Source organism: Simochromis diagramma, unplaced genomic scaffold, assembly GCF_900408965.1.
Source record: "Simochromis diagramma unplaced genomic scaffold, fSimDia1.1 OVJJ01000596.1, whole genome shotgun sequence".
NCBI lineage: Eukaryota > Metazoa > Chordata > Actinopteri > Cichliformes > Cichlidae > Simochromis > Simochromis diagramma.
The window spans coordinates 9,312,781-9,328,655 of NW_024387245.1; the positions used below are offsets into that span (position 1 = coordinate 9,312,781).

Consider the following 15,875-nt stretch of genomic DNA (forward strand, 5'->3'; position numbering starts at 1 on the left):
CATTACTTAGTTACTAAGGCCAACACATTGCAGGATAAGATGAAAGAGTTAAACAGATTTAAACAAGTAATAATCCAATTTCGGGTTGTGAAGAGGTTTTGTGGTGTTTATGCATGAATAATCTGTGTAATCTGTGTAATTGTTCCAGCACTGCCAGAACAGAAGACACAGGGGTCAACATTACAATTAAAACTGGCTGGATAAGTAGGGGTTTTTAGTTTTGTATTGCATTCCTACAGCTTTGGGAGACACCGGGCAGCATTAAGTGTTGTTATTCATTATTGCTAAAAGTCATACACTGCAAGCCCTTGCTAATATGATTTAATTTTAAATGTTTATGCATTAAGACTTTTGGTCATATAAGTTACAGCTATTTTGTGCTTAATAAATATATCATTCAGATATTCCCAATTGAAGTTGGAAAAAGCATGTGAGCCCCAGATAGATAGATAGGTAGGTAGGTAGGTAGGTAGGTAGGTAGGTAGGTAGCACCAACTATACGTTACTGAATAAAAAACAATACAGTCCCAGTAGTGTTGTAGCATGTCAGTGCCAGGACACAGACTCTACACTAAAGGGAAACTGTTTTAATGGACTGATGAAACTGAGGCTGAATGCTGGACAGCAGCTTGAAAACATCACCCATTTAGAGCTGCTTGCCTCTGGGCACGGACAGTTTGCCGTCATCCAGGGTAAAATTAAATCACAAGTTTATCAAGACATCATACAGGATGATGTCAGACTGTCTGCCCCCCAGCTGAACCTCTGTATTATTTGTTTGTTGCAGCATGACGAGGACATTAATCACTATAGTAAATAAGAATGACTTTAAAAAGCCCAGACACTAACACAACCTGGGTTGACCTTTAGGTCATTCATGTGGCCAAGCTAAAGTCACACTGTAAGAAAGAAGCTAACCACATTTCTCTTGAACATTGTACATTGTTTTAAGTTGCTACAAGGGCTGACCATTTACCAAACCAGCAGTTCACAGACTTTTCCACCAGCACTGTGGCTATTTAATAGGTACATTTAATAAGAACATAAATGATTACAATTGTGTGATATTAGTTTAGAAGTGTGACTTCTGTCTATACCAGTGTCTCTAATGAGGATATGCTAAGAAATGTTTTGATTTCAGCTTACAGGTATTTGCATCTGTAATATGTTTAAATAATAATGGTGCAGGAGATACTGGATACACAATTATGGGATACACTATAAAGTCAACAACTCTGACTACTGCTTCATGTATGGGACAAGTCTACATTAAATTGAATTAAATTATATAAATAAATTGGTTGCTAGATTTTCTACTGGTTTGCTTGGAGTGAATGTGCCATACTCATAGACTTACTATGCATACAAAGTGAACTACTATGTCCTTGTTCATAGTGGGTTGTTTGAATGTTGGGGTTTTCCCTGTCTTCCTGTGGAGTCTTTACCGTACAAAACAAGCATTTTGAGGCGACTGTTGTTGTGATTTGGCACTATATAAATAAAACAGAATTGAACTGAATTGCTAAAAATGAGCACAGGTGACATTTCAAAGTTACCCAGTAGAGCACACTTGGAATTGTCCTTGTGTTCTGGACACTTGACGCGGCACAAGAAAACTTGCAGCTGTCCTCTGCTGTATGCAGTTGAAACAATACACACAATAATAGCTCCTTTGAAAAACATATGTTAATTTGCAACCACTTCTGCTCAGTTTGACTAGGGTTAAGCTGTGTTCAGTCAGGAGGAGAGAGGAAACACATTAAGGTAACTGGTGCTTGAGTGTCACAGTTAGTGGCATACATGAAAACGACACAATATGCATGTGTCTCACAAAGTGTCTGCAGTCACGAGTGGTCTGTAAAAGAAGTTGCAAACATGGCCCTTCTTACCAGCTATTGTGTGAATACGCACATGTGCAGACATGAGTGCAAATGTTGGTACTGAAGCAGACATTGTGACTGAAAATTATAGATAAAGAAAGAAAACAAAAAGACTGTGTTTTGTGCTCTATGTTCGGTCCATGGAGAGAAACAAAGCAAAAGGTGTCACTGGATGCTTTCTCCATATTACTGTAACACCAGAGAAGTGAGAAAAGTGACAATACATAATGACGAAAGCAGCAGCTTCTGAAAGACCGTGCATGCCATGCTGATCCCCACAACGCTCTACAAAAAACAAATGAAAGAGTTGTTGGAGTTGTAGCTTAAAGCTGAAAGATAAATGAAAAAAGAAATCATATTTTTCACAGTGTTGAGGAAACCTCAGGAAGAGTTTGGAAAACTAACATGAAGCATTACACAGTTGGTTAGAAAATCTTTGGTCCATAATGATATAATAGCATCACACAGTTGCTACAGATTTTTTTGCTCCATAGTTATGACACTGACATCCCATTTTATTACATCTTAGTGGTGCTCCATCGGATTGATATCTGGAGACTGGGCAGACCCTTTGAATACAGTGATTCTCTCATGTTCTAGAAACCAGTCTGAGATCATTTGAGCTTTTTGACGTGCTGCAGCATCCTGCTGGAAGCAGCTATCAGAAGATGGGTACACTGTGGTCAGAAAGGAACAGACATGGTCAGCAACAATACTCAGATAAGCTGTAGTGTTTTTTCAGTGATGCTCAGTTTGTACTAAGTGGCCCAAAATGTTCCAAGAAAATATGCTCCACACTATTATACCACCATGTGCAGCTTGAACCTCTGATACAAGGCAGGATGGATCCATGCTTTTATGTTCTTTATGCCAGAATTCTGACCCTGCCATTCGAATGTTGCAGCAGAAATCAAGACGTGTGAAACTAGGCAACAGTTTTCCAGTCTTCCCTTTAAGTGATTATTTGAGTTACTGTTGCCTTCTTGTCAGCTCAAGTCATTTTCCCCTGACTTCTGTCATCTACAAGGCATCTTCACCCAGAGAACTGCTGCTCACTGGATGTTTTCTCTTTTTTGGACCATTTGTTGTAAACCTGAGAGATGGTTGTGTGGGGAAATCCCAGAAGAACAGTTTCTGAAATGCTCAAACCAGCCTGTCTGTCACCAACAGCAGACATCAAAATCAATTAAATCATCTTCCTTCCCCATCTTGATGCCTGGTTTGAACTTGAAGCAAGGTTATCGTAACATACAGTGAGTGGTTGATTAGATATCTACATGAGTGAGGAGTTGAACAGGTGCAATAAGTAACAAGTTATCTATAATTACCTGTACATTGCAAAATGTCATTTATTTCATGTAATGTAATTTGTTTAGGAAAACTGTACAGCACTGACAGATCTCAAAATGAAGGAAAATGTTTGTGAAAGTGAAATGTTTTCAGAGGTTTTGCCGTTTCTTTGAATGCTAGTATGCTATACATACTACTTAAATCAATTCAGAAATATTCAGTTGTATGACTTAGTCTCTTGTTCATTTGATTTTTAAGCACATAAAAGCCATTTATCATTGTAAATGCATTAGTTTTAGCAAATATGAGTAATTTAGTTTTTTAAACAAAAAACACTGCAGTCAATATTCATTATTCTTGTCTCACTTAAAAATAATGATAAATAATTATCTACTACTGATGAGCACTAGGAATGCTAACTCATTCAGATTTACATTTTCTTACAGCAAGCATCACTATTCACACTCCTAAATGTGCTAACACTGTGTGTGTCAAAAAGGCACATCACTCATGATCTTAGAGCCCTATTATTGTAAAATGAAGGTAAATAAACACAATATGAGTAGGTGAACTTTGAACAGGCGCAAAATTAAGTACTCTTAAATGAAATTAACTTTTCAAATTGAGATTATTTAATGCTCAAGGACAAAATGTCAAATAAACTCTAAATAATTAGGTTTCAACTGCTCAGTTGCATTATTTAGGTTTATAGTGTTTGCAGTATTACTATGTGATATCACACTGACAAGCAGGACAAGGTTGACCAAGTCAGCACCACGGACAGAGCTCATAAAAGAAAAAGAAGAAACTCCTAAGAGTTGTTGTTTTAATCATAAAGTTAAAAATAAACAACAACATTAAACAAGTAAGAACACGGGGTGTACTACATTATATAATAAAAACAAACTTTTAATCAGTAAGTAAAAGAAAGTCTATAGCCTCTCTTTAAACCTTTTCTGTGTAACTTTTTTTTTAATATCTGGAACGCAACTTTTATTTTAAGTGTGGATATTTCACTCTGTGGTGAATGCACTTTAGGCTTTAACCGTAATCTTTCCGGTCAACTGTACTTTGTTTTCGAGTACCAGTAGAGCTGTCTTTACACTGCCTGCATGGAGAACAAACTGGACAGATGTTCAGCTATAAATTGTTTGTTTAAACGGGACAGCAGCTCTGTCCTCACGTTCAACTCATATAAACGCTGTATTGAAAAAAAAAAAAGTATTATTCTTTTTATTTGTTGTTTAACACTTTATTGTGAACTCAGAAGAAGACTCATCTACTGCTCGTGTTTGTTTAAACATGAACCTGCACTAATAACAAGATACCTCTACCTCGTGTCTGTCTTTTAAAAGACACGTGTTTATCCAAGTGTAAGCAATCTGTTGTCCCCGTGTGAGCACAAATGGATCTGTAAGGAGCCGAAAGATGTCATTCTCACTACACCTGTACTGCCGCCTCCTGGACGGACGCGACTCCTTTGCAGCGACTGTACTATAAGTGAACGGACAGCTTATGAGCCCCACAAAGCGAGAGAACCACACACAAGGAGCGGGATGGCGAGGATATTAGTGCTGCACCTTCGCGTCCTTCTCGTGGGTCTGTTATTAACAGGCTCCTTGACTGTCCAGGCAAACAGAGGGGCGACATCGCCTGACGAGGAAAGGGACAGGGAGAGCGACACGGAGACGCCATGTGAGGTGAAAACCGTCACCGTTTCAACCCTGCCCGTACTCCGGGAGAACGAATTCAGCTTCACCGGCGGAGCCTCGGGGAACGTGGTCGGAGGAGGGGGTGCTGCTGAAGCAGGTGGTGTTGGTGGAGGAGGAACTGGAGGAGGAACTGGAGGAGGAGGAGCAGGAGGAGGGGGGGAATCCAGACTTCTATTATTCGTTAGAACAGACCTACCTGGGCGAATTTCCGTAATGGATGATCTTGACAACACGGCTCTTCCCTACTTCACACTCGGTAAGAACACTGTTGTAGTTCTGTGTTTGCCCTCCATGGCGATAACCGGTCTGTTTGGCTGCACGTTTGTGCGCATAGGCTGTGCACACAGCTATATTTCCAAAAGATACAAATAAAAACAAATCACGCGCTTATACACATTTTGTCCCCGGCGTTAAATCACCTGCTCTACTCTGTTTGAATTTTGTGGCGTGTCCCCCCCCCCCCCAAAAAAAATCCCCACCAGTCCAGGTATGAAGAACACGCTTTTCGCTTTCCCTACTCAACTTAAAAACTACGGTATGCAAACGCAAGCCGTGCCACTCGATTTTAAGTGGCACTCTCAAGTTATTCTGCCATCCCTCATTCTTGTTTCGTCCTTCTTTCTGTCTGACTTTCCTATTTCATGGTAAAACATAATTTTAAATTTCATGCATACCCTAAGTATGCTTTCCCAATCAAGGAATGCAATTTGGCCCTGCAAATATGCATGAAATTGGTATTCTCACTTGAGCTCATAACACACGTGCTTTGCAAGACGGTATAACTTTAACTGGATAAAGCACTAGCCTAGAGTTTGTGTCGTTGTCTACATTTAGTCATTGCAGATTTTAGGGGATCCAAAACATCCCACTTTTTTCTGTTTATTCACACATCCGTGGATAACTGGTTTCTGACAGGTCATCTGATTCTCAGTGAAAGCCTGTGATTTAAAAGTGGTCTTGAATACAGCATTGCTGATTGGATAATCATAGGGAACATAATAGCAGGGAAGTACACCAGTCTTATACCAGTCACAAAAAAACCCAACAACAACTTTGTAACAGGAGCAGAATGAGTATAAAAGGAGCATTTCATGTTCTCTTGATTTCCCCATCGCGGTGTAAGTGTGACTGTGTAACAGGATGTAGAGAAAGTATGGAACAGGGATGTTTGTTAAAAGCTTTTAGCCAAACAAAATGAAGTGAAAGGAAATAATTCCAGAATGATGTAATTTATTCAGTTTGCGATTTGTTCAGATGGCACAGTATCATGGAGAACTTAGCAAAAAGCAGGACGGATAGAAAAATGCAGGGCTTGGAGGAAGTCAGTGATGCGGGGACTGAGAATCCATGAGAACATCTCATTACTGCAGTTTTCAGACAGGAGTTTGCTATCCTCCTTTTTTCCCTGTTTCCCTGGTCTCAGTTTCATTCTCTGTATGAAGAGTGTCGACTAAACTGGCTGTGTAAAGCAAAGGCGGGCAGGCAGGCTGAGGGCTGGAGCATTAAGCTAGTAAATCACTTTCTATTCTCATTAAGGACAGCCGTTGACTGGTGAGAAAGGCCTCTCTGTCCTCCCAGTCAGCCAGCTAGCAAATTTGCTGCTTCACCCTTTCAGTGCATGAGTACATGCTGTGGAGTAAGAAAACGAGCTTTAATAGGTTCTCATGTGTAATACATATTGAAAGCATTACTCGTGTGCTTTGTGTTTTGAAAAAATTAGATTAAAAAGAAAAAGTGTGGGAAAAGGATTTTTTTTTTTTTTTAAATGAGACCATTGATTTTAACAAGGCTTTTAAAGAAGGTCAACTGAGCATAGAGGCAGAAGTTAAATTAAAAACAATATGTTAAGAAAAGTGCTTAACTCAAAAGGTGTATTTGTCATAGCTGTGAGAGGTTTACAAATACACTTGTCAATACTGTTGCTAACTAAACAGTCATAGTTGTGAAATCTATACCGATAAAAAAAAATATATATTGTATTTTCTTTTGCTTACAGACCAATCGGATGGTTCAGTCTGGCCTTGTGTTTGTCTTTAATTAGTCAAACCTTTCAGTCTGGCATTCATGATGTGTCATGATAAGCTGCTAGGTGGATAGGAAAGTACACATGCCAGCAATGTAGAACCACTTTTATATTTGTTAAACCTTGTAATTGTCAGAACTGGGTTAAATGCTGATACTAGATGTCACCTGTGATTTCCCTGTGTCCAGTTTATACCCTATATTGCTTGTTGGTCCACTCAACAGCTCTTTCTTCTTGACAAATGCATTATTGGCTGTTGAGTTTGTGAAATGTTGTCATAGAATTCATAGAATACACTAAATTGTTAACGTCTTGATGCATCCTCAAGACGTTAACAATCATTCTTTTGGGGATTTACTTCCCCAAAGGAATGTAATCATCGTCCAGATGAACAGAATCAACTTTTGGGGATTAAATTGTTAAGTAAAAATGAAATGAGGTTTTATTATCAGAAGTGCATTTATTTCATGCCTCACTGTTTCATCTCACATACTGAATTGTGATTTTCTTATGCTAGAGGAAGGGTGGGGGAACTCCAGTTCTCGAGGGCCGGTGTCCTGCAGGTTTTAGACGTGTCCTTGATCCAACACAGCTGATTTAAATGGCTAAATTACACCCTCAACATGTCCTGAAGTTCTCCAGAGGCCTGGTAATGAACTAATCATTTGATTCAGGTGTGTTGACCCAGGGTGAGATCTACAACCTGCAGGACACCGGCCCTTGAGGCCTGGAGTTTGCCACCCCTGTGCTAGAGGAAGATAGAAAAGTTGAATTCTCACCACACACACCATTTATTGTTACGAAGCAATTTATTACCACACTAGATCGCTATTATACAGAACTATACAGACTGCAGAGTGTTTTGGATTGATGTACTCACCCAGCAACACTCTCTTTTAGCAGCACTCTTTCAATATTGTTCTAAAACTCTTAGGAAACGCCAGCAACACCTCTCGGTGTAAAAGTCAAAGCGGTAAAAGTCTAACACCACAGCAAACACATCCTTCTTTGAAACCAGCACTTGTTATTTATCTTCTTCACATGATTAAGAACAGTGTGATATCTATGATTTTTTTTTTTTTTTAAATGCCTTCTTTTATGTTGTTGTTGATTTGATGTGGAGATAAGAGAGGCTGTGCTCCAGTTTAAAAGAAAAAAAAAAAAAACAAGCCCATATGTCTTGGTACAAGCAGTCAGAGATGACGGAGCAAACATGACTAATTGCAACCGGTACAAACCGGTGTGAAATTGTGTGAAAATGGTATACACTTCCTGAACCCTAAATAGGCGTGGTCAAAAGTGTTGTGAGAGTGGATGAAAGTGTATTGGCTTGTGTTTAAAAAAACAAAACAAAACATGTAATTGACGAAGATATTAGTGCTTGCTAATAATTATCAGGACTTAGTTTGCAAAGAAAAAAGCTTAGTTGGAAAGAACTGTGAAGAATCTGTGCTCAAGTTCACTTCTCACATTGGAAGGAGTAAACTCATAATCTCCTGCTGGTATCCTACGGGTGTAGGGTGGTGTTGAAACCCACGTGACACCCATATGGGAAATGACTCTTAAATGAGCTATCTCATTTCTGAACTGTCTCTGAAGCAGTTTATTACCACCCATAGTAACAATATAATGCGATGAAAATCACCCCCTAATCATTCACATGCTGCTCTTCATATAATGGACAATCAATATTTCAATCAATAGTGAGCAGTAAACTTACATTTCAGCTTTTTAGTGCATCGTAGAATTTTTTTTAGAACATTATAGTAGTATAGTGCATATTGTCAGAAAACAAGCCGTGCAGTGCATTTTAAATAGGGGTGGAATTTCACACACAGCTCATGTCTCCGTTCCATGACATTAGCCATTTGTGACTAAAGCAAACAAATCTGTGATGAAAAACATCTGTGCTGAATTTCTTGTTGCTGGTGTGAAATGGCCTTGTTGTTTGAATTCAGGGGCTAGAGACACATAATGTTAGCCTAACTGGTTAGGATACTACTAGTAAACTAGTCTACCATTGTGCTTTCCACTTTCTCATAACAGCTGGATTTCTGTCGTGCTGGAGTATAACCTGTTAGCAAAATATCACCCGATCCACAATGAGCATAGTCTTGTCTGTTTCGTGGATAATGTCAGATTTCTGATAGTTTTGTCAAACCAAAGTCAGAGGTTATAGGTAAGGAAGGAAAAGGACAGCAAGATTCTTCTCCACCATGGCCTGTCTGCACAGCTTTGATTTATTACCACAAGTGTCTCCGAGAACAGATGAGCAGAAAGGGCAGTGTGGAAGAAGTGCAAGCCTGCTTCTCCTTCACTTTCCTTTTTTTTCCTTAGTCATTTTCATATATATTAGGAAACACATGCTTTCATTTCCAAATGCTTTGACTTTGTGATTTACCAGTGCACCACCATTTTACTTAAAATATGGGATCTTAATCCCAGTTTTTAATTTAGTTTTTGAATGCCATGTACTGAACTGTCTCACTAATTCATGAAATTGTGTGGCATTGTGCTTGCACGTTCAAGGGAGATAATTCCAGGCTGCTACGCTTTGTCACACGAGATGATCTTCCTTTTTTATTTTACTTGATGTTTTGGGATAGAGAGGAAATCAATACCGCTTGCAACACGGCTGACTCTGTAAACACCTGAAGAGTTAACCTTTTTGAAAAGCTTCGGGCACCTAATGCAAGATTGAAAACGTTTAAATGTCTTCCTGTTCTTTATCATCTGTCCATCATCTTGAACTACAGTACTGTGCCAAACTCATTTTTTGACAGGAATACAGGAAGTAAGTGTAGCAGTTTGTTGAATTACCACAGTATTATTAAAGTATGTACAGCAAAAGCAGAGTTTATATAAAAATAAATATTTAGTATGATTTTATTCTTCAACATAGACTGAGCCCTCCTAGGTAAGCTTTCTTGTAATTTCTTTAAGTAGTTTACAAGAATAGTTCTCCAAGACTCTTGAAAGATATTCTAAGATCTTTTTTAGATGGTGGCTGACTTTTATTCAGTTTTCTGTCAGAATGATCCAATGCTCCTTCAATAATGTTGATGTCTGGGGCTCTGGGAGGCCAGTCCATGACTAATGGTATTCCATTGTCTGTCCAGGTATGCTTTTACTGCATTGGCTGTGTGTTTGGAATCATTGCCATGCTGAAAAATGAAGCCATAGCCAATCTGGTGCTTTCCAGATTGTATGGCAATATCATGCACTGCAAATGTATGGTATTGCAAATCTGATGCTGCTTTTTTTTTTTTTTTTTTTTTGATCCACAGTGTTTTACAAATGGCTGTAGGGGCTCACTGTTTTACTTCTCCCCTGACTTCCTCCGTACATGGAGGACAATTTGAATGAAAACCTTTACATTTGGACCTGTTGCCACTGATTCAGTTCTTGTGTAATTTATCATACCTCAGCCTTTCCTCTCAGCCATTTCCCTTCCTCGAGAATGGATTCATGACAGCCACTCTTCCACTGAGAACATTTCTGCAAACAGTAGATTTGTCAACTAAAGGTTGCCTCTGAGGTCTAGTTTCAGGTCATTGTTGGATTAAGAGCATGGCTGTTCATCGGCTATGGATAGTTTTCCCGGTTTACCTCTCCGGTGCAAAAGTACCATTTTATGCATCTCAGACTGTGTTATCTATGAAAATGAAAGAAAAAAGCAGCCAATGGAAAAAAGTAAAAAATTCTTTAAAAGCATTTCAGAAAGCCTGGAGAACTATTGTTCAAGATCTTAACCCTTTTTTCCCACCCCAATATTATTTTTTCTTTTTTTGTCAACCAGCCTTTCCCTATCTCTATAAACAGAGTCATAGCTAACCCCAATCGCTTACACATGGGAGAGACAAAGATTCAGTGGTCGAGTGGGGGGGAAAAAAAGTGTTTTCCCCGTGGCATAGAACATGTACATGCTGCACCACAACTCAATATTATGTCAGGACTCCAGCTTAGCACTGCAGCAGAAGCAATGAAAAGGGGGAAGGGTCAACAGTAGAGATGGGAGTTATTATATGGTGTAGAGTTGAGATAGATGTGTGAGTTTTTGTAAGGAGTCTTTTTAATGTTGCATTGCACTTACGTTTGCTTTGGTTTAGATCTAGTGCATTGTGGAAAATTGAAAAGATGCCAATTGATATGCCACGAGTGTAATCCAGTCATACAAACACAACCCATGGTGGATATATTGTGAAGGCCAGCAAATTATACGTGTCATCATGTTGCCTGTGATAATAGGCCTCTATAGGAGGCTGTCTTTTTAAGATGAATGCTCAACTCATGCAATCTAATGTGTGACGCCCCACCACAGTATTTTTCCTCCTGTCTTTTTTCCATATACAGCAAAATGACAGGATTGCAGAATTGCATAAAAGAAGGCTTAAACTTGGCACTGATCATCAAACCATTCAGACCGGCTTGCTTCTCAACAATTTTTCTGCTATTAATCAGAAGCTATCTTGGGCTGGTAAATGTATAGTATCACTTGACAGGCACTCTGTTATTATTTGCAAATTGTATTTTTCATGTTTTAAAAACAGAAAAAAACACAGAAGGCCTTCTCTCTCTCTCTCTCTCTCTCTTTGATTGGTCAGCTACTTTTTTGCTCTTGAATGTCACAAAGCAATTACAATTATTGCACCGCTGCCATTTTATACCGAGCGTTAAACATAGTCATAGCTTTGAATGTTGTATATATGTATGTATGTATTATCTATCTATCTTGCTTATTCTCGGTCTCTCTCACTCTCTTCCTAAATGACAGACTCAGTAAGTGGAGAACCATGCTCATTTAGTTTAATGGTGAGAGACCTTAGGGATATCACAGGAAGGATGAATGAACTGTGGTCAGTGACCCTTGATTGTTATTGTCCTCCACAGTAACTGTATTTTGTATTGCATTGTTTTACCACCAGTCTCCAGTCTTGCCTTGCAGCACTGGTGGACAGCTTTGATCTCCAGATAATTATTTGATCATTACCATTGCTGAAAGGCACGCTGTAGTTATCTTTGATGAAATGAACAAAGAACTTGTATGTAAATACCCCTAATGAATGCAATCTTTATTTACTCCCGCTTTCTCTTTCTTTGATATGTGCACAGCAACAACAGACACAATTGTTAATGTGCTTCTCCTATTTTCAGACTTCAGAAAATGCTTGTCAGTTGACCATATGGATGTTTAAAGTCAGTTAGTACTTTCTGGTTGAGTAACTGTTATGGGACATATAAATGCGCAGTTCATAACAAAGCATTTAACGTTTATCAGTACACAGACACATGGTATGAAAACTCTTTGTTTTAATAGACCGAAAGAGCTCTTTTATATAAAGAGTTGCTGGAGTTAAGTGGACTGTTATAGGAGAATTTACTAGTTGTAATTTACTTAAATGCCAAATATGTATACTACTCTGACTGACCTGATAACCATTTCTACAATTACCATTTACTCAGATCACCAAAAAAAGGTTTCAAAGCTTCAGCGGTAATCCCACTGACTCACCTGTTATGGATCTTTTTATCTAAATTGTATCCAGCACCCTGCATTTATCTAGAATTTACAATGAAAAAATCAAAAGCAACCCGAACCTCTTCAGCAGTAAGAGTTTGATTGCTACCTGCTGTCTATTTGATTAATTTCCACTAACATAATGCTTCAGTCTGCCTTTTTCTACATGATTTTATAGCTTCCATTGTAAGTTTGAGTTCAGCCCCTGAGTTGTTTCATGTGGCTGTACCTCCCCCTTTAATTCCACAACTGCTTATCTTGATATGTAAAGCTGTACTAGAATCAAAGGATAGGCTGGATGGTGTAGCTAACAAGAGAGCATGCCGCAAGCTGATTCCCCAAAGATTCATAAACTTGCTACTTGTATACTGTAGAGAGGCTTTTTAGTCTGTGCACTGAATGCTTAATGTGACACTGATTTATAAAAGCAATTCCATTTAGTTGCTCTTTTTGCTCCTTGGGCTCCTCTGGTGTATCCCTACCACATAATAGAAGCCCCCCCTGTGACAAAAACTGTAATGCATTTGCTCTCTTAGTAAAATATTTTTTTAATGCAAGCCAGACATTTGGGGCACAGGGACTATGGGATAAATCCATCAACGTACACACAGTAGCTTTAAAACCAAGCTTGATATATAGACATGTTGAATATTTCAAGTTTCCTGGCTGCGTTTCTTTAAGTTATTTGAATTTCGCAACTATTACCGAATGTGGTCAAATTGAAACTCAATTTCTGGCTTTCCATTATGTGATTATTAGTTTTCTTTAACTTCATGTTGAGTCCATCGATCTGAGCGGATAATTTTTACTGCTATCAGCATGTGATAGTTTTGTTTTTTTTTTTCTCTCCAGGTATTTCAGTATTAAAGTTGGGCAGATCGATACTGATGTGTACCACCATGACGTTTAATTTTGTGAATTGATCCCCACATAAAAAAATATCAATACAAAATATTTTCTCTGACTCAGAATTGCGTTATTTAATGAAAGTAAATTGGTATTTGGGGCTTAAACTCTAAACAAAAGAAGTGCAGCAGAGATGGGGGAATTATAATTTTTTTTCCCGAGCTTTCTCATTGACACAAACACATTCAGAAATAGACAAACAGGCAGAAAAGCAATAAGTGCCTGAATGTTGCTGCCAGCTCAAGTGATCGTGACAGGCATAGCTGGACTGGCCATCGGGCATACCGGGCATTTGCCCAGTATGCCCGATGGTGATTTTTTTGTTTTTATGGGCCGATGTTTTTTTGTTTGTTTGTTTGGGGGTTTTTTTGTAAACAATGAAAGGTGGTGGATTGGCCAACTGGTCGTGATCGACTCTGGGCTGGACAAATTACAGCCGATGAGGGCGAACTTTAAAGTTCTGTATTGAGGTAAAAAAGAAACCTGATTTGTCCCATACTTCAGCTACAATGAAAAAAGACAAAAACCTGGAGGTATTCTGTGTCTTTACTTGTTGCCTCTTGTTCTCTCATTCTCCCGTCTCTCTCGTTTGTTTATCGCCCACTTTGCGCCAGAAAGAGGAAACCAGTGGAGGTTGCGCTAAACAACAGCAGCACGTTTAAGCTTGATAAGCTATTGTTAGAATTGATTTGATATTACTTTCTAGTATTCAGCTGATGTTTGCTGGAGCCACAGCCATAAAAGCTGCTGGTCATGATCAGTTTGGATATGTGGTGAGAGAGAGAAACGTGAAGATGAAACCAGGAGATGTCCTGATGTTACTGAATCATCAGAGCTGAACAGGTGATGGAGAAACAGGTTTACCTTTTAGGTGACACGAATGAGTTGAAGGGAAGTTATGAACTGTTTCTGAGAGACAAATAACACCAGGATCCTTTTCTATGTAGCTGACAGCTGGTAACTGTGCAGGGGCGGGTCTAGCAAAGTTTTGCCAGGGGGCCAGGTAGGGCATTAACAGGGAAAGGGGGGCACAAGGAAATACTTTCTTATTCTCATTTCAAATGTCTAGTTTTTAATAAATAATTATCTGAATCAAGTTTTCATCTGATGTACAATGTATAGAAATCTATTACTGTATGTAGTAAATATTAAGTCTAATATATACCCTAGTAAGCTGAAGTACTTTTTCCTTTGGGAAGGTACTATCTGTGCAGTCTGCAATTCTGTTGATGAAAGATGCTGAATCTATTTATCTATTTAATTATTGTAGAAAAATAATTGGTTTCTGTGCATTTGTTTTACATGTGCATTAAATTAAAGTCTATTACATCGATTAAGCATCATAAGGCGGAGGGTGGGGGGTGATTTTTTTTTTGCTGGGAGTTGGCAACCCTATTAATTAGGTTGTTTAATATTTCCACTAAATACTGTTTAGAATGCCAGAATAGGGAGGTGACGTAGGTTTAAGTTTATTAGATTGATACATATATACCAACAAGACAGTGTACATCACTGTCACAACAGCGTTTGTTTTCATTCAAAGGCTTTATGCCTTTTCGTATACCTGGTGGGCCGGTCTCTAGTCAAAATGGCCAGGCTGATTTTTTTGCCCCAGTCCAGCCCTGCTGACAGGTGTTGGGTTATATGCTTCCATTCACCACATCGGCATTTTAATCAAGTCAAATGTTTAGATTTAACAGTCCTTAAAGAGCATCCTTGTAAAGATAAAACCTAAACACTTTAATTCGAAGAACATCTTGTTCTTGTCTATTTTTTAAGAATATAGAGATTTTTGTTGCATTATAAAATAAGTTCTGCTGAACACATTGTAAAAACATGCTAAAAATGGATAAAACATCTGCACACCAAATGACACCAGAGAAACAACCTAAGAGTAGAGAGCAATAATGAGCATTGTCTTCCCCTTAAGGGGGAATGTATTCATATTTCAATTATGCGTTTGGAAGCAATAGCCTGGAAATGCACAGTTTATCCTCATGTTAGAGCTCAAGAGCTGGTGGAATTTCCTTTGCCATTTGTGTTTTTCTAATTATGTTCAAGTTTTAACTTATCTTCAAAAAGTTTGGAATGGAAGTGTTGCCTGCCTGATAATAAGCCAGTATGAGGTCGCTGTGTAACATGCTAGTGAAGGAGCTTCTGACTTATGGAATACCTGCTTATACCTACAATCTTCTGTAAAGCTACTGTGAAATTTTGTTGCTGGTGTGCAAAGCAGAAAAAAAGCATTTGATCACCAGTGCTTGCGACTGAAGTATCCTCTCTCTTTAGCATTGTTTACATGCCAGTGTGGCAACAAAGCCCACTTAAGTCTGTCTTGATTAAAATGACAAGTGTGAAATAGAAAGCAGAAAACTGCCAAAAACAGTGCATGAAGTGATTAGGGTTTGGTGATTGTTTACCCGTACTGTTTTATTAGGGTTCGGTAGTGAACATTTTCTACTTTCAAAGTTCTTTATGTGTAATCTTTATTTAATAGCTGTTGCAGTCTCCAAAATAATGTAGTAACAGTTTAAGATGGCGTGAGA

General features: G+C 38.6%; 1 protein-coding gene across 1 annotated transcript in view; it reads left to right on the plus strand.

Moving 5' to 3' along the window:
• The first annotated feature begins 4,554 nt into the window (after window positions 1-4,554).
• Window positions 4,555-15,875, plus strand: part of LOC120714478 (astrotactin-2-like) — a 285,359-nt gene continuing 274,038 nt past the window's right edge. Inside the window, exon 1 of the mRNA XM_040000717.1 lies at window positions 4,555-5,138. Within this exon, the coding sequence (XP_039856651.1) occupies window positions 4,727-5,138 (412 nt within the window). The 5' untranslated portion in view covers window positions 4,555-4,726. The remainder of the gene's footprint in view (window positions 5,139-15,875) is intronic.